The sequence below is a fragment of the Taeniopygia guttata genome, chromosome 34, assembly GCF_048771995.1.
Source record: "Taeniopygia guttata chromosome 34, bTaeGut7.mat, whole genome shotgun sequence".
NCBI lineage: Eukaryota > Metazoa > Chordata > Aves > Passeriformes > Estrildidae > Taeniopygia > Taeniopygia guttata.
Window position 1 is genome coordinate 1,446,824 of NC_133059.1, and position 25,661 is coordinate 1,472,484.

The 25,661-nt window shown below is 50.9% G+C and overlaps 2 protein-coding genes and 1 long non-coding RNA gene across 3 annotated transcripts in view; 2 read left to right on the forward strand and 1 right to left on the reverse strand.

The window, feature by feature from the left end:
* Positions 1–25,661, forward strand: part of LOC121468955 (uncharacterized) — a 2,238,800-nt gene that overhangs the window by 973,033 nt on the left and 1,240,106 nt on the right. The gene's annotated exons all lie outside the window — the stretch shown is intronic.
* On the reverse strand, positions 10,584–12,865 carry LOC140681300 (serine/threonine-protein kinase pim-1-like). Its single transcript, XM_072920861.1, has 5 exons — positions 12,401–12,865; positions 12,258–12,308; positions 11,595–11,967; positions 11,031–11,207; positions 10,584–10,710 (listed from the first exon to the last, which is right to left on the reverse strand). The coding sequence occupies exons 1-5, from the start codon at positions 12,863–12,865 to the stop codon at positions 10,607–10,609; spliced, it is 1,170 nt and encodes a 389-aa protein (XP_072776962.1). The 3' UTR covers positions 10,584–10,606.
* Positions 23,467–23,980, forward strand: LOC140681337 (uncharacterized). The gene is made up of 2 exons (XR_012052521.1): positions 23,467–23,694; positions 23,816–23,980. It is a non-coding gene; the product is annotated as an uncharacterized lncRNA (long non-coding RNA).

A 25,661-nucleotide genomic window follows, 5' to 3' on the forward strand; every position in this document is an offset into this window, starting at 1 on the left:
TCACGTCCCCGGTCAAGGCTGGAGAACTTTTACCTTCACTGTTTCTCTGCTCATCCATCTCTGTCAAGCCCAGGGACGGGCAGGACCCCCTGTGCCCTCCCAGCTCACCCACGTCCTGGTGAGAGGAGGCAGCTTCTCTGGGCACCCTGTGCCAGGACCTGTCCACTCTCCCAGCCAGGAATTCCTTCCCTAGACCCCATCCATCCCTGCCCTCTGGCAGTGGGAGCCATTCCCCGTGTCCTGTCCCTCCAGGCCTTGTCCCCAGTGCCTCTCCAGCTCTCCTGGAGCCCCTTCAGGCCCTGGAGGGGGCTCCGAGCTCTCCCTGGATCCTTCTCCTCTCCAGGTGAGCACCCCCAGCTCTCCCAGCCTGGCTCCAGAGCAGAGGGGCTCTACCCTTCAGAGCACCTCCATGGCCTCCTCCGCGCTTGTTCCAACAGCTCCACATACTTCTTGTGCTGGAGCCCAGGGCTGGGGCAGCTCTGCAGGTGGGGTCTCACCCGGGTGGGGGAGAGAGGCAGAATCCCCCCCATTCCCCCACCTCTTTTGATGCAGCGTTGATGCAATTTTGGCCGTGCATGACACCCATCTCTTCCCCCACTGCGTAACTCCAAGGGTTAACTCTCCTGGCAAGGGCCCTCCGCCCTCCAGCAGAGTCCCTTGTTCTTACCTGCACATCTGCACACAAACCAGGCACTGCCACAGTGCCTTCCAAAGGCCACGCAACAGCTCTCTCTACTTAGGCCACAGTGGAATCCTGAGACACGGAGAGGTCCTGGATGGAATCCACGGTCCGACTGCAGCCCACACGTCTCTGCAATACAGAGCGATTTGGTGCCAGCTTTGATGGGTGCCTCTGGGAGAGCGGGGAAGGCTGATGCCTGTACAAGCCCTGCCCTGAGGTATCCATGTCCCAGTCCCTCTTGTCAGCACAGCACGATCCCACAGAAATAAGACAAAAGGTCTGGAGCACAGGACCACTGATTTCAAACCCATCTGCCTGCCAAGGCAGCTGATGATCACACTGCTGGGATGCAGAGCATTAACATTTGCTTCAATGATGTGTATTAACATCCAAAATGACACAGAAAAATAAGGGTTTGTGGCCAGAGATGGTTCCTGGCCAAGGCTGGCACAGGATGCTGATAGCCATGCACAACACAATTCTTCTGGCTATCACCTTCATACCAGACAGTGTAAAGTTGGAGAGAAACCCAAGCTGGATGCCCAGAGAGTTGGAAGATCTGCATGTCTCATCCCTCATCCCTGTTTCTTGCTCTGGGACAGGCTCAGTCCAGGGCCCCGGGGCTCCCTGCTGGCTCCAGACAGATCTCTTACCATGAGGAGCTCCATTCAGTATTTGGATGTGGGGCACGAGCACCCTCACAGTAAAGTACAGATGTGCAGCTGCCTTCATCCTTCCAATCACACCTCCCTCAGAAAATTATATCAGACATTGTCACTGCACTTGTCTTTGTCCAAACCCACAGAGTCTGGAATTAGCTTCCCTGTCCTTTGAAAGATTTTTTCAGTTGTGTCTTAGCTCAGCTCCAGTTCTGTGATTTTGCCTGGGCCCAGGTCAGTCGCAGCACTGCCTAAGAGTGACCTGCCCTGACCAGATGGGTCTCTGGGTACTGGGGCACTGGAACTCTTCCAGCCTCTTCTCCGCTGTTCCAGGGGTGCTTAACAGCTAACAGAGCTGGCCAGAGCTCTCTTCAGACAGTCCCCAGGTCCCTGGGATGCAAGTTCTCCAGCTGATTTTAAAATATGGATAGCTAGCTGGTGGTATTTGGCTGCTTGATAGACAGGAAAGAAAACATCCTTTTTTGCTAAGAATTATTTTTTTGTCTTCCTTCTGTCAAACAAAGAGGAATGCTGTCTTGAATACACCTGCAGCATAGCAAAGAAAATTCCAAACCTGCCGGGCTGTGCTGGGCCCGCTGCTGAGACACATGCACAAACAATCTTTTTTGTTCTTCAAAAAGATAAAAATGCCTGTAATAAAACTTACAGTAAAGTAATATTATCTCTCAAACTGTTCAAGAAAAGGGACATTGGAGCTTTAATGCCCCAGTGTGAGATGTTGAATAAAATCTTCCCCCGAGTTTGCACCCAGTAATAAAATACTAATTTTTTTTTTTGACAAAACTAGGTAGGTCTATATGAAAACAGCTCAGGAGGCTCTCACAGTGATGAGGACAGAGCAGAGAAGAACATTAAAGGTGAAGTGTTAGTTCCCTGAATTAATGCCCTGATGGAGCCAAATTGTTTTGCAAAAAGACATAACAGTTTCTTCCCCTTGTTTCCGAGTGTCTGAGTCACCCTGTAACTCATAATCTGCACTAGTGCAGATCAATCTGACATGAGTAAGTAACATATCTGGCTCCTGTGCTCCAAGCCACATGTCTCCAATGTAAATGGAAGTCAGGAATACAGAAACAGCTGTGGGAAAAAGAGAAGACAAAAATCAGAACAGATATTCTTCTATTTCCCCACAGGATTACCAAGCTAAGCTGCTTGGTACTTCCTGGACTATGTTTTAAAAGAGTTCCCTAACTCTTTTCCTAGCTGGAAAATCTGGAGTGGCTTTGCCCATGCAAAGCCAACGATCCTACTCACAAGAAGGAACAAACCAGTTTCCTGTTAAATAAAGCAGTTGGAAATCTGACCTGTCAGATACTCTCACTGACCAGCAATAGGGATCAGCATCCAGGCCCACGTGGAGCTGGGTGTTTTTGCAGACTATTTTCCCTCTTGGAATTATATTTCTTTCACACCTTTTATTCCATTTTAGTCCCTGAAAGGGAAGTTTCTTAGAGGGAGTGGGAGTGTTGAAGTGTCAGAAAACCTCACAGTGTGGCCACGCTCTGTGCTGCCCACTCCTGCCCCCGTCCCACCAAAGACACAGCTTCTGCTTTGGGAAGCCACGAGCCTGGGTGGATACGGGAGAACTGATTGAATGGATTTAAAAAGCCATGGAATTTCCTAGTGTCTCCCACCACTGCCTTGTAACATAAGTGATAAGAACAAGACAAGTCACCTGTCTTGTCCGCATCCTCTTCCACCGCTGCTGATAGGCACAGAGATGTCAGAAGCTCGTGGAAGGTGCTGAACAGGCCCTGCTCCTCCATTAGCTGCAGCACGATGGAACTGAGCCCACCGAGCTGCCTGGAGAGCCCAGCCGAGGTGCTGCTGGCCTGGCAGGGTGGGTGCAAAGCTTGAAGAGGCTGTTCCTCAGTGTCTCATCCCTGAACATCTCCCGCGCGGCCGCCGGGTGTGGCAGGACGCGGTTCCGCAGCCACCTCGGTGCTGGGGACACGTCCTGCTCCCCGAGGGGCTCTGCCCAGCCAGGGACCTCACGCCACGCAGTGACAATGTGAACAGATGCAGAGGTGACAGCCACTGCCTCACCCCCACCTTCACCGGCTCTGAGGGTCTCCCCTCCGTGTGTGGAGGGTGGTGCTGGGAAAACAGGGTCCCAGTGGGCAAGGATGGAATTCAGATGTTCTCTGCATTTCTCCAGCTCAGGCACTTCCACGTCTGCAGCAGGGTCATCTTCTTCCACCCCGTTCTTTTTCTGAGTGTGACGATACACACGAGATGAGGCTTGAGGTTTGTTCTTTAATATTTTCTGTAAGAAGATAACCACCATCAAAACAAACATCAGATACTCCAAAGGATTTTCCTAGAACAAAATTGTGAAGCAAGGTGTTCTCCTGTGCTGATTCAGTTGTTACAATGGCAAGTACCAGCCTCGTTTAGCAGCCTCATGGAGCCTGTGCTGTTCAAGGGGGCCCCGGGAGCTCCAGGGACTCCAGGCTGGAACCCTGTTCCAAACTGGACCACCCAGCCTGGGCACGAGAGAAGCTCCTGAAGCCTGGAGCAACACAACCCACACATGCACTGAGTTACAGGCATCACTCCACAAACCCTCTTCACATCTTTCTGAGGAGTTTTAAAGGGTGAAGAAACTGTAGAAAAGCTAAAGCTTTTACAGAATCCCTAAATACATGACACTTTCTTAACTGATACAGAACATTTAAACAAACCTACAGAAGCTTTAATGTGCACCAAAAGCAGCTGCTGCTGCAGGAAACCAGTGCTGCTTTAAGAACTCCCACTCCTAAGTTCCTTGCACTTTTTGTTCACAAAGAGAACAAGAGAAGTCACACAAGTCCTGGCTTGTTTTCCTTTCTTCAAAACTGGTGACAACCAGAGACACCAACTGTTAACTTTCACTTGCTTTACTTATTTATTGTTTTTACTTACACATCTCTTTCAGATCCCCATTCATAGCTTTGAGCACAAAGCCTCCAGGCGCTGCTTCTTCTCTTAAGATTTCATTAAAAATACCCCTTTTCAAAGCCTGACTCAAGATTTGCCACTAAGTTTCATTTTAAAGCTCTTTCCCTTCATAAACTGTGTTTCCCCAAAGCTTCCAAATTGTGTTCAAAGGTTCAAAATCACCACAAGGAAGATCCAAAAAATGTCTTTCCCTTTCCTTTCCTCCTCCCTCAAGGTATATCAGCCAGACAGAAGGTGTTAGTCCTACTTCCAGAGAAGTTTGCCTCATTTGAACTGCTGGCCTGAAACAGCTACAACAAAATACACCTTGCTGGAAGTATTTCAGCACTTACTGAGCAATTCTTTGTTTCAGTCCTTCTGAGCCAGGGCCCGCAGGTCCTCCTGCAGCTGCAGCTCTTTGCTGACAAGGCTCCACGTGTGCAGCAGCAGCAGCTCCTGCTGGAGAGGACGCTCTCATTAACTGTGTAATGCCTCATCTCCCTAAAAGCCTCCACAACAACAGCACAGTATTGCAGCACAGAGCTGAGGGTGCTGAACAACCCACTCAGCTTGGCCAGATCTACATTAGTCCTGGCAAAGGAAAACACGAGTGCCATGCAAACCATCACTACAGCTCTTAATCCCTGCTGTCAGAATGGCCAGGAATTAGGGACGAAGGATTTGACAGCAACTGGGCATCACATTTTACTTTATTCCCCGTGTATTCAAACACCTAAATCCTCCTGTCAAAGAAATCCCATCCAAATTCACTATTCAACACACAAACTGGAGGTGAAAAAAGCCATCTAGCAGAGATAAAGAAAGCCTCCTGACCTTAATAAAGTTCAAACTGGACAGAGGATGAAATGCAAACCAACTAAAACAAAAAACAAAACAAAGAACTTACCAAATATGTTTGATTAACGCGACCAAAACACACAGAAATTCATTTACAAGCTGAATAGGAAGAAGTTTCCTATTCTCCTGGGATTGATTCTTGTTTTCTCTCATCTTCTAAATTTTTTAGCCATAGAGTATGGAGTAAGGAAATAATTTTATTTATCACCTTGTTCTCCAGAAACCTGAAAAACAAAACTGTGGTAAGCACATTTCTCTCCCTCTCAAGATTTTTCATAAAGGTGCACGGAGAGAAATAAAAGAGAAAACAATTTCTATTTCTGCTCCTTGTTTTTCCTATGTGGAATGTGTTTGGAGAATTGTTTACCTGGAGTGAGTGCTTGATCAGATTCTGGTGAGGATTGTTTGAGCCTGATGGCCAATCCAACCCACCTGGGGCTGGACTAGAGAGAGAGGGTCTCAAGTTGTGGGAGAGTTAGAGTCAGAGAAAGTAGTATGCACTTTTAGGATCTTCCTTTTATATAGTATACTAATCCATTGTAACATAATTATAATAATCATTCAGCCTTCTGAATTGAGTCAGACATTGTCATTTTTCCCATTGGGTTTTGCCTGCATTTACAATACAAAACAAAATGAAAAACAAAAAAGAAAAGAAAAGAAAAGAAAAGAAAAGAAAAGAAAAGAAAAGAAAAGAAAAGAAAAGAAAAGAAAAGAAAAGAAAAGAAAAGAAAAGAAAAGAAAAGAAAAGAAAAATAATAAAAAAAAGAAAACCACATTTGAAAGGCAGATCCTCATCAGCAGCTGGTCCATCTCCTAAGGGGGACCATATTCTAGTGCACTTTTGGTGCACTTGCCTGAACTTGTCAGGGCACTCTATGTTAGCAGAAGAGATTTTCTGTGAGGGAGAGGCAAGGGGAGGAGAAATAATGTTCTAGACAGCTCAAATCCATTACTGTGCAACTTCCTGTGCAGGTGGTCCTGCGAGAGGATGGGAACTGGGGGTGCTTGAAATTTAAAAGGTAAAGACACCAGCACAAGGTGTCATTTTGCTTTTTCAAGGCAGTGATTTCCAAATCACAAAGCCCCCCACCATCATCCCACCTACCACAACCTGAAAGCGTCTTGATTCTGGTTTCAAAAACACAAGGGAGGCCTCAGAGTTCAGCAAGTTCTGCCAGGGCAGCCCTTGGCACCCCTGTCTCCATGTCTGTCACCCTTGCTTTCATCCTCAGCCACAGAATTCTTCTACTGTGGGCAGGAAAATTGTTTCCATTTCTCCTGTACTTTGCTGATTGCCTTTTCTCTAAGCTGTGCAGGACCCACGTGAGGAGGCTGGGATCCTCTGTCAGCTCATAGGCAGCTCTGGTGACACGGAAAGCACTTTGTAATATTTCCAGAATACAACTCTGAAACAGAAAATGCAACTTGTTCTTTTACAGCCAAGACCTAATTATCTAACTTAAAATGAGCAATTTGGCTGGTATCTGATCAAATTCCAGGTAAAATGAACACAACCTGTTCTCAGGAACTCCAGAGAAGGAAAGACACTCGCCCTTCAACACTTCATACTACAGGTGCTGCTCTTACAAGAAGTATTCAGGTAGCAAGAAAATTTTTTCTTTTTCTCCAAGGTTTGATACCTGAAATACTCAGGGTGGATACTCCCAAACCTGAGAGCTCCTGACATGCGAGTTTCTCTCCTGCTGAAGCACTGTTCGGGTAACAAATGTGCTGGCTGGGGAATAGAGACCCCAAAAAGAAAAGGCCCCGACTGCAGGAGCAAAACCACGGCACCCACGTGAGGCTCCATGATGGCAGGAACCTGTTCCAGTTTCAGGGGATAAGGATGGGACTGATTTAGACACAAGCAATAATTTCCCCCTCCACACATACAAAAAACCAACAAGGAACAAATTTTCAAGAGGACCAAGGCAGAGTCAGTGGTTCTTTTCTTTTTGGTACTTGAGATCTTGAAGCCATGCAAGCTTCTGTGGTTTGGGGTTTTTTAGAACTTTCTTTTCAAATTCTTACCTGGGAGCCCTCGTCACACAAAGGACTGTTGAAAAAGGACATGGATTGTCCAATGTGACACTGCAAAGTCCTTGAGGAGGGCAAGCCCCGCTCAGCAACATCCAAGCCATCCGTGTGCTATCTACCACATTCCGGTCCTGAATCCAAACCCAGCTCTTTGCTGCTCCCTGGGAAGGAAATGGATCCTATCCCATTGAAAACCAGTACATCAGCCCATTCTTCAGCCAGCACACCCTGTCTCTCTTTGTCTCACACCTGGACACCTGCTCCAGATGTATTCTGCGAGGGACAGGATCAAAACTGCACTTAAAATCCTGAAATAGAACCTGCATTGCCTTCCCATCATCCATGAGATGGGTGACCTCATGGTAGTGGCATAGTCAATCAAACAGGAATTTCCCTGACTGCGGACTCATGACTGACACCATGAAAGGTTTCAAGCACCAGCATTTTATTATTCCCCAGTTACAAACTTTTATACCCTTTTCCCTTACATGCGTAATATCTGAGTGCCCTTTTACTCTTTTGTGGTTGGTCAATAAACATCAGCATTCCGTGCTTCTTTTCCTTCAGTGCTGTTCACCTGTCTTATACAGCTGCACCTCATTGGGAATGAGGCTCGGCTGCAGCCCCATTCCCTGCGTCCCATAATCTGTTCTCCTACATTCCCCTCCGTTATCTCACGCTGCCCTGTCCAGGTGCTGGCACTGTCCTTCCATCACTTCCCAGTAGTGCCAATGATGGCCTTTCCCGCTATCAAGATCAGATTATCAGGGCTGGAGTTTCCTGGAGAGTCCAATCCCTTCCTGTCAGATCAGAAAGGGCCAGAGAACACTGAGCCAGCGTGGACCTCCTTGTCTTTCAGGACCTTGGGCAGAGGATTTAGGGGCTTCCTGTTGGGACATATTGGGATGAATCCCATTGTCCTGGCTTGTAAGATAAGCATGTATTCTATTTGCCATCTGTTGGAGGTTGGGCAGTTTTCTTATCTCTTCCAAGAACAATGTCTCCCTCGGGGAAGTTATCTTCTGTTAATGGGCCATGGAATGACTCACTGCATGACTGGTGAAATTGCATCATCCCATTGTGAGATGCTCCACCCAGAGGGAGGAGCCATGCATTCCTACCTGCATAAAATCAGCACTTTTTGGGACACCAGGGCAGCCCTTCGCTGGATTCCCAGGGAAGTAGCTTTCTTCTCTGCTAGGTTCCCAGAGGAAGGCCAAGCTGAACTACCAGACCTTCCGAGAAAACTCCACCCTTCTAGAGATCACCGCTTTAGCAGCATTTCATCTGCCACTCCAGGAGAACAGCCACCATTTAACTGAACCACTACCAACACCCTGACTCCTCAGGGTGTCAGGTTTCTGACTCTACCACTAGTTTTGTTTGTACTAATTGCATTTTTATTATTATTATTTTTATTTAGTTTTTCTCCTAGTAAAGAACTGTTATTCCCATTTCCATATCTTTGCCTGAGAGCTTTTTAATTTTGAAATGGTGGTAATTCGGAGGGAGGGAGTTTACCTTTTCCATTTCACATGAGGCTTTTGCCTTCCTTCACAGACTCCTGTCTTTTTAAACCAAGACACCCATCCAACGCCACAGCGTCACAGATATTGTTCTGGTCCAAGTTGTCCCAGGCAATACCACGTGAAAGATCACTGTAACACCACTGTCCTTCTCTTGTTGGAAATCCTTTGGCACCCAGAGAAGCCAGTGGTACTTGGCAGAGCCAGGGTCTGTGGGACAAGGACACTGGGAGCAGCTAAAAGCAGAGAGGGTGCTCAGAGAGCCGAATTCCCACAGGATTCGGCCACTCCAAGTGGGCCAAGCCATGCTTGGCATGGCTTTGGGCATCAGGGTTCTGCTGGCCCTGGTGGGCTGCAGAGCCACGGAGGGCCGAGCTGAGTGTCAGACACCCCTGGAGAGCTGGGAGAAAGCCTGTGGGCAGGACACGGGGTCCCAGTGACCTCCCATCCCCAGTGCCAGCGTGGTGGCCACACCTGTCCTTCCAGTGGCCCCACAACAACTGGTCTCCCAGTTGCTTCAGTGCCTGGAAGGATCTCTCAACCCTGACTAGGTGCCAAATCCCAGCGTCCGGCTGGCCATGACCCTGTCCAGAGGTTATGGCCAGCCCGGGTCCAGAAGTGGCCGTGCCAGGAGGTCAAGGAGGAGGCAGTGAGAAGAGCCCAGCAGGGCAGGGAGGCGAGGCAATGAGGGGGCAGAGGAGGGAAGGGGAGGGAAGGCATTTGGTCCCAGAGGGCCAGGCACTGCAGGCTCGGCTCTGCTGGCTCTCAGGGTGCCCTGGATGGGCAAGATGCTGCCGGGTTCCACCTCGCCACGTGCCCCTACTGTCCTCTCATCCTCCCCACAGCCATGACCTCGGGACCAATGGCTCTGCACATCCTTGCCTCCTCTTCTGCCAACACAGTCCAGGGAAAATACTGCCACTACTACTGTTGGTAAATGTGCCTGATAGGCTTGACACGCATGAATTTCTGTTTCTTCCTACCTGTGATTACAATTTACTGGGAAGGGATTTGATGGCTAAAATGGGAATGTCAATTATGAGTGTGAAAGCTGATGAGGAAGCTACGGCCCTTGTAACTTTGTGTATAATGTCAGAGAAGACCTATGCTGAAGTAAAGCCAGAAGTGCGAGCAGTCCCACAGAAATGTGGAAAATTAGATATGCAACCTCTCCAAATGACTTCGAAGGCACCGGGACAAGTGGTGTCTAAAAAGCAATACCCTGTTTCAAGGGAGAGAAGGCAAGGGGTTACAGCCTGTTGCTGAGCTCCTGTTCAAGGCAGGTCTTTTGGGGCAACGTATGTCTGCCTAGAACACTGCCATCCCTGCCCAGTACGAGCCCGGCAGAATTGTAAAGATTTTTAAAGAATTTTAAAGTGTTAAAAAGCAGATGAACTGAGTCTCCTGCCCTAGCCCTTCCAGACAGGGAAAAAGAATTTGAATTTTGTGTGGATGTTGAACAGGAGCATGCCACAGGAGTTCTAGTGGAAGAACACCACAGGGCTGCACTTGAAGACCGATGGCCCATCTTTGTAAAATGTTAAACCCCTCAGCAAGGGGTGGCCCCATGGCCTCCCGCGAGGTACGATCTCCACACAGATCCTGGTTCTTATCCTTGGATCCACAGTGCGGTTTTTCCTGGATTTTAGCCAGGGCTTCCCCTGTGTAAGGGATAGGGATATGCAGGAGGAGTCTGCTGGGCTCTCCCCCACCACCATTAGCAGTTTCAGGCCTCCCAAGGACTCCTGTATCTCCCTTTTCCCCACCAATATCGCTCTTTAGCTGAAGTTGCTGACAAGGACCAGCCTTGACACACCAAAATGGGTTTGTTGTTTATTTCTCGGGTCCTCAGTCCTGCGTGGGACTCAGTAAGTGGGTGCTGCAGAGGCTCCGGCAAGGCATCAAAAACGCCGGCCCCACACCCAATGGTGGCGCGAGATCTCCTCCAGCTCCGGCCTGTCCGCAGGGTGCTTGGCCAAACACCATCGGATCAGGTGCTGGAGCTCTGGGGAGAGAAGCCAGAAAGCGCCGGTCACCGCCAGAAGTCTCCAGCCCAGCTGCCCCCGTCACCCGCGGGGCCCGGGCCGTGCCGCGAGCGCTCTGGGCCGTGCCGGGCTCCCGACCGGCTCAGCCCCGCGCGGGAGAGCGGCACGGCGGGACGCGGCCGCCTCCTCCGGCCGCCCGTGCCGCGCTGACCCCGTCGGCACGGGCCCCTCCTGCGGCCGGCCCGTGAGGGCAGATCCACGTCCCGCGGAGCTGCGTGAGGGCCGCGCCGGGCGTGCGCCGCCACTGCCAAAGCCCGCCGGCTTGAGGCCGGACACCCACCTGGAGAGAGCTGCCGCCGGAAGAAGAGCTTCCCCAGCACGATGGCTTGGTCGTCCTGGAAGGGGAGGCTGCCGCAGACCATGACGTACAGCAGCACGCCCAGGGACCAGGTGGTCGCCGCGTGGCCGTGGTAGCAACCCAGCCAGGTCCACTCGGGCGGGCTGTACACGCGCGTTCCTAGGGGAGACAGGCGGCGCTGGCCGGGCGCAGGCTGCTGCCTTCCAGAGCCTGGCACCAGCCTCCTGACCGAGGCAGGGGCTGTGCCCGCGGCCACAGCTTCCCCCCCGAGGCCACCCCGCGTCCCCCAGCCAGCTGGCCAAAGGCAGGAAACCATTCCGCAAGGCCAAGAAGGCCAGTGGAGCAGCCCAGGCCCTTGTGGGCCCGCTGAGCCAAGGGGCCGGGAGCCGCTTTTGCCGCCCCCTCTCTCGTCAGGGCCGGCAGCCGCCTCCTGGGGCACGGCATCCGCCCCGTGCCAAAGGGCAGCCGGCTGAAGGCCGCGGCCCGGGAGGGAACGGGGCCGTGCAGTGCCTGGCACCGGGAGCAGGACCCAGGCCATGGGCTCACCGGCAAAGTCCGTGAAGGCCCGCTCCTGGAGGAAGGTGCCGCAACCGAAGTCGATGAGCTTCAGGTCGCCGCTCTCCAGGTCCACGAGGAGGTTCTCCGGCTTGATGTCCCGGTGCAGGACGCCGCAGGCGGTGCAGTGCCACACGGCCTCCAGCACCTGGCAGAAAACCCAGCGCGCCTGCTCCTCGCACAGGAACCCCTGGTCCTGCTCCTGCAGGAACTCCAGGAGATCCCGTGATGCTCCCGGACGCTCCAGCACCAGGATGAAGCTATCCGGCAGCTCAAACCAGTCGAGCAGCTGGATGATGTTCTGGCAGCCAGAGCCCACCTTCTCCATCAGCACCACCTCCAAGGGCACGCGGGTGCCGTCGGGCTGTGAGGAGGAGAAAATCAGTGCCTGCGGCAGCTGCTGCTGCTGCTGCTGCTGCAGGCCTGGGGCCGCGCTGCGCCCTGCCCGGGATGCCCCAGTGCCCCCTGCCGCAGCCTCCCAGGCGCTTGCGCTTCCTCCCGCCCGGGGGATGCTCGGGGCTGCCCCTGCCCGGCCCCGGCACCGCTGTTCGGCGTGCCCAGGCCCGCGGGGCTGCGGCTCCGCACGCTGAACCCGCCCCGGGATTCTCCCTGCCCGCCACGCCCCGCTCTGTCCCGCTGGCCCCGCTCGCTCACCAGCTCGTCCCACTGCAGGACGCTCTCCCGGGCCACGCGTTTGAGGGCCACCTGCGAGCCATGGGGAGAGGAGGGCTGAGCTCCAGCCCTGCCCCTCCCCGCCGCTGCCCCTCCGCCCAGGCCCGGCCGTCGCGGCCACTCACCGGGCTGCCGTCCGAGAGGCGGATGCCCGAGAAGACGGTGCTGAAGCCGCCGCTGCCCAGCTGCGGGCCCAGCAGGTACCGCTCCTGCCGCTGCCTCCTTTGCCCTGCGGCCAAGAGCGAGCCATCAGCCTTGCGCCCAGGACCCGCCCCTCCCGCAAGTGCCGCGAGTGGAGCGGGCCGGGCCCCCGCGGGCCGCCGCGCTCTCACCCGCTTCCTGCTGCGCGCCGGGCAGCGGCCACCGCCCTGCAGCCGCCGGGCTGGCGAGCGGCAGAGCCGGGCCGGGGCAGCGCGCACAGGCGGCTGCGGCAGCCCCGGGCCAGCGGGGCAGGGCGGCACCGGCGCTGTCCCCGGCGTCGTGGGCTGGGCTCTGCTCCTGCCGGCGGCCGGGGCTGCAGCCCGAGGCTTGGCACGGGGGAGACCCAGGAGCGGCTGCAAAGCAGACAGGGCGTTTTCAAGCCGGGCCATCGGAGGCACTGGAAACAGCCAGCGACTGGGCTGCTCTCAGGGGCCCTGGCCTGGCCTGGCCGCGCCCCTCCAGAGCCCCGGCGGAGCCTCAGGCAGCTCCTCAGAAGATCTCACCTGCTACTAGAAAGCCCTTCGCGGCACTCGAGGGCTGTCTCGGGGCAGCTTCCTGCAGATGGAGGAACCTCTGAAGGCTCGTCTCCACCACCAGGCTCGGGCTGTTTCCAGCTGGCAGAACCGGCACAGCATCCTGGCTGTCCTGGCCGCTGTGGGATGACCACAGCTGGCTCCAGGACACTTGCTGCCCCACCAGCTGCTCCTGAGCAGGCTCCCCTGCATCGGGCTGGGCTCCCATTTGGACTTGTGGGCTTTCCTCTGCCATGTTAAGGGTCAGGATTGCGCCCATGTTGTTGAAGTCCGTGAGTCCAAGGGAGCTGGGAGACCTGTCCACGGGCTCTGCTCCTTCCGCAGGCTGACAGGTCTCACTGAGCCTCTGCGAGGGATGGAGGCTGTCAGAGATAGCAGAGGCTGCTGGCAGGGTGCAGGGTCTCTGACAGCCTGAGGTTCCTGCATGGATGGTGGTGGCTCCCCCCTGCTGTGCCATCCTTGCAGGCCTTGAGGCTCTCCCAGGGATGGAGAATCTCGCTGGGAGCAGCCTCTGGAAGGGATGGAGGCTTGTGGAGGAGCTGGCCGAGGCACAGCAGGGCAGGTGGCCTCTCTTCAGCAGCTCGTCCAGTTCTTTCCACAAGGCCTGCCACATCCCAGAGTAGAGGGGCGCACGTGTCCCGTTGCCGTCCCAGAGCTGCAGCATCAGTTCCTGCAGCTCCCGGGCCACTGCCAGGCAGGGGCCGCAGCCGCAGGGGCTGCCCAGGGGGCTGGCGGGAGCACGTGGCTGCTCGCCAGGAGCAGCCTGAGGCCTGGGGAACCTGGGAGCCGCAGGGGCTCCTCGCTTCCTCCGTGAGCCTCTGGGCCGGACCCTGGGGCGCTTGCTCCTCTTCACTCTCTGTGTCTGCTTGGAGCAACCTGGTCTAGGGGAAGGTGTCCTGAGTATGGTGAGTGCAGGAAAAGAAACTTTTGGTTTTCCTGAGATGCTGCCTTTGCAAGGGGAGGTCACAAATACCTCACGTAGTTTGAAATGCCCTGAGCAGAACCCAGCTGTGCTTCCTCACAGGTGATGAGGGATTTTCACTTGTATTTTATGGGGATTTTCACAGGGCAGGGCCAGAGCAGCTGAATGTGTTTGACAGGCAAAGAGGGCCAGTGTGGCAGCAGCTTAATTCAATGGAGCTTTTCCTTCTGTGATCCTCTCTAACCTGAGGCACTCTGGGGCTCTTGAACCCGGCAGCTGGGCAAGTTAATCACTGTAGCAAGTGATAAATTAACCAGCTCCACTCTCCTTAGCATGGGTGTGATGAGCATTTAGTAAACCAGTGAGCACTTGCCAAGATGGGAGCTTGTTCTTTGTCAAGGAGGAGGGAGAAAATATTGCTTGGAGTAAATAAAGCAACCCTGCTTCCCCAGGAGGAGGAAAAGCAGCAATTAAAGATGCGAGTGCTGCAGGGATAATTTGCACAAGGATATATCTTGTCTGCTATGCAGGAATGTTCCAAATAAACCATGCCTCTCCTGACCTTTATTTTTCTGAATTTCTACCACGTGATATAAGAGACGCTTAATAAAAAAACCCAAAACACTCTGTGGTGAGGCATTTCTTCCTTTCTTCAGGCTGCCTCTTTCTTTTGTTCCCTCCAGAGCTCTCCCTACATTTCTGCTGTTGTTTGGAGCTCGTGCTTACCTCTTTCCTGATCCCCTGGGCTTGCTTTGGCTCTGGGTGTCATGGACACTCTCAATTGTGGTTTTTTTTTTTTTCCTCCATCTACCTCTTTTTCTTCAAGTGCTTTTCCTTCATTAACCTGTTGGAGCGATGGATTTTTCTCACCTTTTATTACTTAGTGCTTTTTCTTCATTCTCTAAAACCAACTTTTCACTTGCCCTGTGGCTGTTAGATGCCAGAAATGGGAGCATTAATTCTTTCTCTACTGCTTGTCTGAGCTTTCACAGGGAGCTGAGAGCTCGTTGGGGTTCAACTTGACTCACTTCAGTGCCTTCCTGGATCCTGCCTGTGTACTTGGACACTTTAAGGGAATAAAGTCTCAGTGTGGAGATTACAGTTGTGAAATGATGGCTTTTTTGGAGAAGACAAGGATGCTGTTGTCTATCTTTTCAAGGTTGAAATCCTTTCTATTTTATCTTGGCCTTTATCTTTTTTGAGGATAAACTGAGCACCTTGTTTTGGGGAGAAACAGGCTCATATCAGCACAGAGGTGGCTGTGGCAGGTACCCAGGTTTGGAGGGAAGGGTGCAGCTCCTTGGGGTGTGTTTGTGTGGGGCTGTAAGGTTTGTGTTGGGTTCCTGGAGCATTGGGAACACCCCACTGGGAGTTGCACATCAGGAAATGGATGTATAAAGGGCCTGAAGTGGGACCAGCTTTGGTGAAGGGTTCCATAGGAAAAAGTATTTTTACTGGGATTTTGGACATTTGAAGCTCCTTCTCATAGCCTTTGTCTGATGAACATTCCCCCTTTGCAAAAGTGTGGGGAATCCTGAGCTCACACAATGAAAATCCCTAATAATGGTATTTTCCCCTATTATCCTATTTTTTCCCTATCCCAGCAGGAGTCAGAGTAAAAGAATATGTGTGAGTTGCCTGCCTTTGACTTTGTGACAGGAAAAATGCTATGGCGAAAGTGGTCAGAGGAGCATCACTGCTCTGCCCTTAATTTCCCTGCACAAGTGAGGATGATTTAAGAACCAAGGCACAGCCAAGACCTTTCCTCCTCCTGTGCTCATCAAGCAATCACTGCCTCATCACAGCTCAGCTTCAAACACCTCGTTTGCATCTGGCTGACCTTGGCTCCCCTCCGTGGATGGGAAGATGAAGAGGTGGAAGTGTAAAAGATTGGGATTTTATGGGTGAATTGTGAAATAGTGGCTGGTGCAGGCTGGAAACATTGTCTGCTGTGCCATGGAGGATGAGAGTAAATGGGTTAAAGAGGAGATAAAAAGGGCAAGGCACCTGGTCAGTTACTGTTGAAGGAAATGTGGGAAAAAAATACATGTAAGAAATATGTCAGAGATGGTCATTAACTGCACTGCAGGGTCAGAACTCTCTTAATAATTGGCCGTGTAGTGAATACTGGAAATTATTTAAAAAGCTCTTACCTGACTGAGGGCTTTTAGTGGATATTTGGGGGAAGCAAAGGAACACTCTTTCTGGCAGAACTTCTAATTTAAGCATGATCCTCTTTCTGAGATAACAATTGCTTTGAATAAACTGAAATATCTTCTCCATTAGTTCTGGCAGGAGCTGGACAAAGTTCTCATTCGGGTAAACTTTAATCCAACATATGTCTGTAAAATAATAAATTTAATGGGAACCATCAAACCTATTGTATGAATAAGGATGGTGCTTAGGGCAAGAAGAAAGAGTAATTAGGAGTGGACAAATATTGAATGATAGTGGGGAAATTATAATTTATCCTGGTTTAGGGGGAATATTTAACTAAGCTAAGATAAAAATCTACCTTCATTGCAGGCTAAGCTTTGTAACAGAATTCTGCTGAGCAAATGTAGTAGTCCTGGGCTCCAGAGAGACCTTTAGATACAAGTTTACCTCTGGTCTGAGAAAGCTCAGGGCTTGAGCAGCATTTTATGGCTTTGGTCTTGACCCCTGGGCTATAAATGCTCCTGTAAAAGTAATGCCAAAGTTACAGCTTCTGCTAATTTCTATGAGTTCCAATGGAGAAAGGTCCACCTGGACTTTGGGGAGAGTTTCTCAGAGCAGAACATTTCAAGCACTATTAAACTGCATTCAAACTTCCTTTTATTGGGGCATAAATGTCACACCCCGGTCTATCAGTCTGACAGTTCTTCGAGAACAGACAAGCTTTACAAACTACTTTAAAAATAATTTCACTGACAGGTTTGCAGCTCTGAGAATGCTAATAAACTGAAATGGCATTTCACCCTGCAGTAGCCACTAAGTAATTATGATTGTCTGTAGGCAGACTAATGAAACCAGCTGTTAACAACCTAATGAGAATTTAAACCATCCCTCTGCTCCACAGACACATCCCTTTTCTGTCCCTAATTATCCTGCACCCAGTGCTTCCCAGAGAAGTTTAGTGTTGCTTGATGTTCTGGTAAAAACTTCCTTATTTTGGAGAAGTGGTGCTGCTCTTCTCGGAGGTGGAGTTTCATGTGGGCTGCTGCCATGCTGGGGTCACATCACAAAGTCCAGTTCTTGCAGGGGCTGGGGAGCAGGGAGAGCTCTGATAGCACAGCATGGGAAAACTGGCATGGAGGGATTCTGGTTTAGTGTGTCCCCCAGTGGCAGACAGCATTAGTTATTGATAAGTCTTTAGTTCAAAGATAAGATCTTGTTGTTTTGGCTCTAATCTTTGGCTGCTTTCAATACAGTTTCCCCTGGCAGTTAAGATACTGTTTTTCTCTTGCTATCAATCCTCTGTCCTTCCAGATGATCTTTAAAGGTCTCTTTCAACCCAAACTATTCTGTAATTCTTTGGATACATGATGAATAGCACCATGTATTTTACTCTCATTATGCATGATATTACATCATGTTTGGCCTTTTGGGGTTCTTTCTTCTCCAGGTCCTCGTGACTACTCTCACTTTTATATGCTCTTAATTTTTTCTGTTGCTTATCAGTGAGCATTTTCAGTTCTGGCACCCATGTCTTGAGCAAGTTTTCTGTGACTCGCTGCACCAGACACCAGGTCAGTCCAAAGAAGAGCATTAGGAAGTATCCAGCTGTATTTCCTCTTCTTCCTTCTCTGTACATGCTGCTGTTTTGAGCACTCTGGCTTTCTCAGCTGCCTCACATGTCTTGATCCTTTTCTGGATAACTAGAGGGATATCAGGACTAAATCCTGCCTCAGCTCTGAGGTCTGGCTTTTGAAGAGCCCCAGTCATCCTCTCCTGCTCATCTCATCCCGGCCTTGATGGAAATATTCTGTCTTCATGGGATTGTTGTTCAACTCTGTGCATCCTGGAACTGCTTTTCAGTGAAAGTTTATGAGTCTGTGAAAGGTTTCCTGGTGTGGGAATGCCAATCCTCAATCCTAATGCTCGATGGGGGTTGCAGTTGCCTGAGTTGTGAAACCTCCTGAAAAACATTGTTTGTTCTTTTTTCCTTAACTTTTCCTTGACTGTTTTCATCAACAGATCAGGGAGTTTGGGGATGTCTTTTCAAAGGGAATTTTAATGAATCGCCTGTCTGGCATTTCAAAGGGGAACAGTGGCTTGTTTTAACCAGCACCTGCTTACAATCCAATTAGCTAAGTGCCTTTAATTAACCATAATATATTCCAGGAGAGCAGAATAACAAGGGAAGAAAAATCAAGTGGTGACAACTCTGTGACTGAACCTGGACTTCCCCTTTCCCAGGTGCAGGATTCTGGGCAGCCGTGTAACCCATTGCTGTCCACCTTGAGCTCTGCCATGCAGTGCCTTGGGTTTCCTGGGAGGGAAAAACATCCAATCGCTCAGCTCCAGGTTCACACTTGTACAGTCACCTGCAAATCCGGAGGCCAATGGGTATTTCTGCCTGTGGTTCGTGTGCCTGGGATTTGCACACTGGATCTTTGATTTTGAAAGTTTGGGCAGCCTGGCTGCTCAGGGAGGGATCCCTCTGGCTGGAAGGTCTCTGAACTCTCTCCTCCGTGTGAGGGGCTTGAATCTTGTTCTTTCCTTACCTCCTTATCTGCAGGTTTCTTGGTGGAGACTTTGGAGACAGGAGAGCATGGCAGGAATGCTGGAATTAAACAGTTATGTCCAGGGTCTGGTTTTGGGTAGTTGATTGATCCCTTAGCTGCTGGGCCTTAAAATTCTTTAAACTCCATGGCATCTCCTCTTATCAATATGGGACTGAGACAACACTGAGCTTCTGGGCTTTTCCTGGGTTAGCAGAACAAACTATTGCACTTCTAACCTGTGCACATCAGCACTAACCCGAGGCTTCACCCCACTCATTACAATCATGAGGGGGTAGTTGCTTATACTGTTCAAAGAATTGGATGCCTCATAGGATTCTGGTTGTGAGCTTTCCTCAAAAGCATGGTGAGATGAGGTGTGCAGGACTCATTTCTTCAGAAGGGCAGGAGAAACCACTGAAGGCCTCCTTAGCCAGCAGTCTGACACAGATTTGCTTCTGAAGCTTTGTAATTTGTCCTTATTATGTTCTGTGTGTGATTTAGTGAAAGCTTCTTTCTCTACTGTAATTGAGCTCTTAATCTCATCTGAAAAGCAGAGCACAATCCCTTCAGAGATGCTGTTTGAGGAACAGCCTGTTTGTGTTTCCTCTGCCGTGGTGTTACTCATGGAGCTGCTCACTCCTTATTTAAGAGCAGAAAATAAACAGATTTCTCTGAGTCAAAAATACATCGGGTATGCCACACAGAGTAGGTTTGAACAGAAAACTCCTCCACTGCCCAACTGAGCAAGCAAGATCTTCCCTGGCTCTGCAAAGAATATGAAGGAGTGAGTTTTCCTCAGTGAGCTCCTGAGGCCTCATGCAGGTGATGCCCAGCAAATGGCGCATGGGCATGGCAGCTGTCAGCAAAACAAGTGGCTCTGGGCAGGTAAAAGTTGGCAGGACATAAGAGTGGAAAGTCAAAGTAACCGGTTGCTGAAAATCTTGTAAGAGGAATAATGACATTGGTGAAATTCCCTCCATCTTAAAGCTTAAAAAAGCATTTTTACAAAAATCCACAAAAAAGTCCTGATTTTGATCAGTCTGATCTTCCTAAATAGCATTTTACAATCAGAATTAGGAGTTGACAGATACTATGAAGGCTCAGCAGAGGATTTTTCATTGTGACCTTAGTACATATTTTTACTGTGCTGTGGTTTGGAAGGAAGCCCCAAGCTCCAGCTGCAGCCTTGGGAGACCCTGTTGACCTAAACACTCCCCAGAGCTGCTGTGGGATTGACCCAGAACCAGAATCTGTAGGGAACTGTGTAAAACACTTCCCACTAGAAAGCACTTGAAGCTTGATGGTGATGCACAGTTCCCAGCTCAGACCACAGGCAGTGCCAGTAGTGACCAGTTTGTGCCTGCTCTGCACAGAACTGATGGCTGTGAGTGGGAGAGCTGTGGGATGAAGAGGCTGATGACTTTTGGGGCACACAGAACCTTCCATCTCTACTGCTTTATCCACACTAGAGAGTGGAATTTCCTAGAGAAATACCTGGAGAGTGGGAAGGATGAAGAGCAAAACTTATCTTGTAGGAGTCCTTGCTGTCAATCCACAGGGATTCCAGGCTGAGATCAGCCCAGCCCTGTCATTTGCCAGGGGAGTGAGGACCAGACTCTGCACCACACTTCCAGAGCTGGGGGCAAGTGGGTTGAATCACATCCAGAGACAGGATGGCTTGTGTTTTTTCTTGCCATGCACAGCAGATATCCTAATTTAAAGCTGTGCTGTCTTCCCAGATTCTGCTTCTTCCTCTGAGAAGACCCATTCATTTTGACCCTGTTCCTTCCACCCATCCCACTATAGATTCCCAGTGCTGGAGTAATTGGCAATACTGGATCAGCCTTCGATGTGATGAGCAGTGGATTTTTGTAGTCAACATGCCAAATTAAAGTGCCACAAATAAAAGATCAATGACTTCTTTCCTGGAGAAGAAATGAAGGTAAAATCTTTTCATGTTATAGACTGAGTGTACAAAGCTAAAGAGGTAGAAGATGGAAATGAGACTGTCTCCTGAGAGGAGTAAATTTGTCAATTTAGCAAATTAGAGAGAATATGCATTCACCTTTGAAATAGTCAGGTACCAAAATGATGCCACTTTGAGTAGGCAGGGCTGGGATGGGAATTGCTCCCGTGGGCTTTGACAGATCTATTCACACAAGGGCCCATTTGCTGGTGCCAGCCCTGGAAGCAGGGCCTGGAGAGACAGCTGGTCAAGGACAATTTCTCTGCCTGATTTTACAGCATGTTTGACAGAGCTTTCCATTCTCTTTGCACCCTGTGGATGGTGTCCTGGATGAGCCTGCCCTGCCACACGCTGCCTGTGTGGTGGCACTGAGGTGGCTTTCATGAGGCACCCGGGCCTGCAAGGGCCCTGTGCCCTCAGCCAAAGCTGTGGCAGGTCAGAGGGAATTTAATGAGTTATTCAGCAGCATCAAAGGCCCTGTGAGAAGTAATTAGTGCTGTGAGATTAAATCAGAGCATTTAATGCTTTTTGGCAGAGGATCAGGTGCTGCTGCAGAAACTCCCACCCAGAGTGTGGCAGCCCAAGGCCTCAGGGAGACGGATGAGGCCTGACCCAGCTTTTTGTCCAAAATCAGCCCAAAACACATTCCCTCCTAATGCAAGTAACTTCTTTTTGGTGCCTTCTGCCAGAAACAGGGCAAAAATTGGGAGAGGGGGAACGCCAGCCCTGAAATGCTGAGGAAAAAGAGTTCTGTTCCTCAGGGCTGCTGTGGAGGGGGTCAGAGGCAGCGTGTGCCAACGGGTGAGTCCCTTCTGCATCTGCTAACGTGCTCCTGATTTTATTTAATTAATTAGCAGCAGGGGGAGAATGTGTAATCAGAGTGTGCTGCTGGAGTAACAGGAAACAAGACGTTCTGGGGTGCTGGAGCTGCTCTCAGGTGCTCCTGGCTCTGCTCGCCAAGGTAAGGGGGCAGTGACTCAGAGGAGGAGCAGGAGCAGCTGCTGGCACCCTGCCTGCTCAACACTCGGATTTGCTGCTCCCCAGCACGGACCTCAGGTCCCTGCAGCAGCTTTCCATCCAGGAGTGCTGTGGAAAGGGGTGGTGAGCCCCTGGGATGTGATGAGATTAATTTTCCACATCAGCCCTACCTTGCTGTGTTATTTCCTCCCCTAGCGAGAGAATGTGCTGGGATCCCTTTCAGGGGGGCTATTAATAAGTAAAACACTGCAGTGCAGACATTGCACTGCACCTTCCCCTGCTGGTGCCCAGCCTGGATCAGGGCAGGTTGGATGCCACATGGGATCCATCCTTTGCCATGCCATGCGATCCTCCATGCAGTAGGGATAACAAGCCCAGCACTGGGGAACCCCAGGTGCTGCAGCAGTGATATTTTTGGGAGAAACACGGAGCTGTGCATGGCCAGCTTGAAGTCTGCAGTGGTGTGAGCACCAGGCCTGCCATGCTGAGCCCAGGGCCACAAGCAGTGCTCACCCTGGCTGGGACATTGAGTCCCAACATGGGATCCCACGGGACCGGGCACGCTGGGATTTGCCCCTGCAGCTCCCCAGTGTGTCCAGAGAGACTGCAAGGAGACAGTGACCTCTGTCAGTGGGACCCCTCTGTGCAGGTACCCCCACTCCTGGGGTGGCTGTGCCAGCTCCCCCATGAACCTCCCGCCCTGGGAACCTGGAGCAAGTGGAAACCACAACTCTGCCAATGCTGCCTGTGCCTGAAGCAAATGGAAAGAGAACTGGGGTGTGAAAAATCAGGGTTGTTTATTTACAGAAGAACAGCAACGAAAACACAGAACACATTGACTTTTTAAAGAATATTTGTAACAACAACAATTTATTGAACGTATATACCTAAGAACATATCTAACAACATTATTTGAAACGTATTTACAGAAGACCAAACGTAGCACTAAAACCTATATCCTAAAGCGAACAACAAACTCGAAAAACTATGTACAAAATGGTTCCATCTCGGCCCGGGATCTCCATCAGTCCTGGAAGAAAAGCAGGTGCCATGGTCACTCCAGTCAGGCACAGAGGGCTCTTCCGTGTGTCCCCAGGCTGGCACAGTGGGACCCTGCTGCCAGAGCTGAGGCTGGCTGGGTCTGGGGGCTGGGCCCCAGGCACTGGGATGGGGCTTGTGTGGCCGGAGCAGGGACCACCCAGCCCAGCCCCAGCCTGGCTGCAGGGAACCCACTCGTCCTGTGGGGACCACGTACCTGTCCTGCTGCTGGCATCGGTCTTCATCCCAGGACCATGGCCTCCTCTTCATCTTCTTGATCAATTTCCATGTCCTCAGCGTAGTCTTCCATTTCCACATCCGTGCCCTCTTCCACATCCACTTCCATCTCTTCCTCTCCGGTCTCTTCTCCATCCACATCCATCTCCTCCTCCATATCAGTCTGTGTGTCCACCTCCATCTCTTCCTCTCTGTCTGCGACAGCCTGCAGAGGTAGCAAAACCTCAGAGTGGGGTCCCTGTCCCACCCCATCCCCCCAGAACTCCAGCCCACCCGGGCAGCTGGGGGGATCCACCTCCATGGAATGGCACCGTACCTTTCTCAGGACAAAGGTGAACATCCTGCAGGGATGGATGATGCAATCCAGGCCTTCAGCAGCTATGGAAACTGATGATGGGGGTATCAGGGGGCAGGAACAAGAAGGGTGGCAGGAGCGGGCAGGAGCAGCGTGCAGGGTGTGCTGACCCCAGGGCCAACAGTTGTGTTGTGCTGCTTGCTGGCTGCTGGCAGTTCCAGGTGGGACATGGATTGTGACGTGACAGTTGAGCTAGAGAGCCTTTGGTTCCATGCTTAGCAACGTTCCCCCAGACCATGGTGCTCAGAGCCCTGTTCCCAAGGATGGGGCATCCACAGCCTGGGCCAGTGCCTCAGCAGCCTCAGTGGGAAAGAGCAGCTGCCTGAGATCCAACCTCAATCAGCCTCCTGCAGCTGAAAGCCATCGCCCCTTGTGCTGTTGCCACAGGCCCTGTTGAACACTCTGAACACTCTGTCCCAGCCTTTCTTGTGGGACCCTTGCAGTCCTGCATCAGGAACTGAGCGATGGAAGCTTTAGGCCCAGGTTTGCCTCTAAATGTACAAAATTAATAACAGTGGAGGGGAAGATGGTGGGACACTGGTTCTGCTCTAACTGGTGAATATTTTCTTTTTTTTTTTTCTTCTTTTCTATCATGCTGATGCAGGTTGAAATGAAGCTTGGCACAATATCCATTTTCTTCTCCATTTGTGAAACACGGAACAAAGTCTGGGCAAGCTGATGTTGCAGAGGAAAACCTGCAAATGTACTGGTTATCCTGAGCCTGGAGGATGCAGTTAAAGCCAGCCAAAAGCAATTTCTGGAAAGTCAAGCCTGGTGTACATTTTCTTGAGTTTTGCTATGCCAAGTTCACCTCTCACTTCTAAAAAAGCAAACAAAAAACTCAAACCAAAACAGACAAAAACCCAAACAAACAAACCCACACAAACCAATCAAACCAATGGATTAAAAAAACCCAAATAAAACCAAAGGGAATGAGGAGTTAGTATTAGTTGTGAGGATATCACAGCAGGCAAATGGCTGCTTCCCACCATAAAAAGCCACAGAAAACAGCTGCTCCAAAATATACCCAACAGGAGAACCATAAAAGTGATACATAGCAACTTTGGGGGCAGCTCCCCATTCAGGTGAAGGATGAGCACACAGTGGTACAGCTCCAGCATTCCCCACCCTCCAGGCTGCTCTTTGCTCCTGATGAAAGACCCTTGCAGGTCTGTGGCCCCTCTCAGTGCATTATAAATCATTCCCAGAGCTCTCAGTTGAGCCACTGGCATTTCCAGAGCGAGATCCAGGCACAATCCTACTGCCTGCTGAGCCTCTCTGGGAGATCCTGAGCATCTTCCTGCCTAGAGCCACAAAAGAGCTCAGGCTCTCCCTGACTGGGTTTTCAGGGGAGGTTTCCATATCCCTGTGAGATGTGTTCATCCCTCAACACATCTGATTTTATGTACAATGATGTGTTTGGGTTCCTTCCCTACTCCTGTGTGCCAGTACGAAGTCACCCATGTGAATGGAGGGTATTGTGAGCAGGAAAATGCATTCCTGGGTTGCTTTTTTGCTTCACTGTCACTCAGCTGAACAGGGTCCTTTTCTTAGAGGGACTTACAAGAATGGGTAGGAATTTTGGCTCTGAGAGGAGCAGAAAGCACATTTTCTGCACCACATTCCCAACAGATGCTCTTTCCCTGGCAAAACAGTGACTGTCATTCATGTTCCTGGGAAGACTGTAAAGAGCCGTTCAGAGATGACAGGTCCACCTGGCCTTTGGCTTTGTGTACCTCATTTCACATGTCCAGTTTCAAGGGCCATGAAAAGAGGCCACCTTTTGCCCTGGCAGTGCTGATCCCTCCTGCTGATGCCCTCCCTCAGTGTGGGAGGAATGCAGAGCTGGTCTCAGAGAACCACAGGGCCTGAGGGTTCCTGTGTCATTCCTGTGTGTTGGTAACCATGATTGAACCACCTAGTTCTTGTCTCTTATTTATTGAACTCTGGTTGGTTTCTGGAACTGGTGAAGGATGTGGAGCTGCTGGAGCCACTCCAGGGAGACCTTTGAGCTCCTTCCAATGCCTGAAGGTGCTTGAGGAGACCTGGAGAGGGACTTTGGAAAAGGCTCTGGAGGGAGAGAACAAGGGGGAATGGGTTCAGCCTGACAAAGGACAGGTTTAGAAGGAGAGTGGGAAGAAATTCTTTTCTGTGAGATTGGAAAGAGCCTGGAACAGACTGACCAGAGAAGCTGTGGCAGCTCCATGCCTGGAGGTGTTCCAGACCAATTGGACAGGGCTTGGAGCAACCTGGCATAGTGGAAGGCAGGGGGCATGGAATGAGATGGTCATTAGTTCCTTCCTAAGCCAAACCATGCTAGGATTCTATGAGTGGGCTGCTGAACTTGGCCAAAAGAAGAGCTACATTGCCGAGGTGAAGTGAGAAGGGGGATTAGAGCCACCTGTGTTTGCCCTTTAAATCCCTTCCAACATCAATTCTGGGCTCTGTCT

Coding starts and splice junctions, on each gene's coding strand:
- LOC140681300 (XM_072920861.1), bottom strand. CDS start 12,865: ATGGCCCGGCTTGAAAACGCCCTGTCTGCTTTGCAGCCGCTCCTGGGT. Junction 12,309..12,400: donor GCCTCTCGGACGGCAGCCCG/GTGAGTGGCCGC, acceptor CATGGCTCGCAG/GTGGCCCTCAAACGCGTGGC. Junction 11,208..11,594: donor GGCCTTCACGGACTTTGCCG/GTGAGCCCATGG, acceptor TGTCTCCCCTAG/GAACGCGCGTGTACAGCCCG.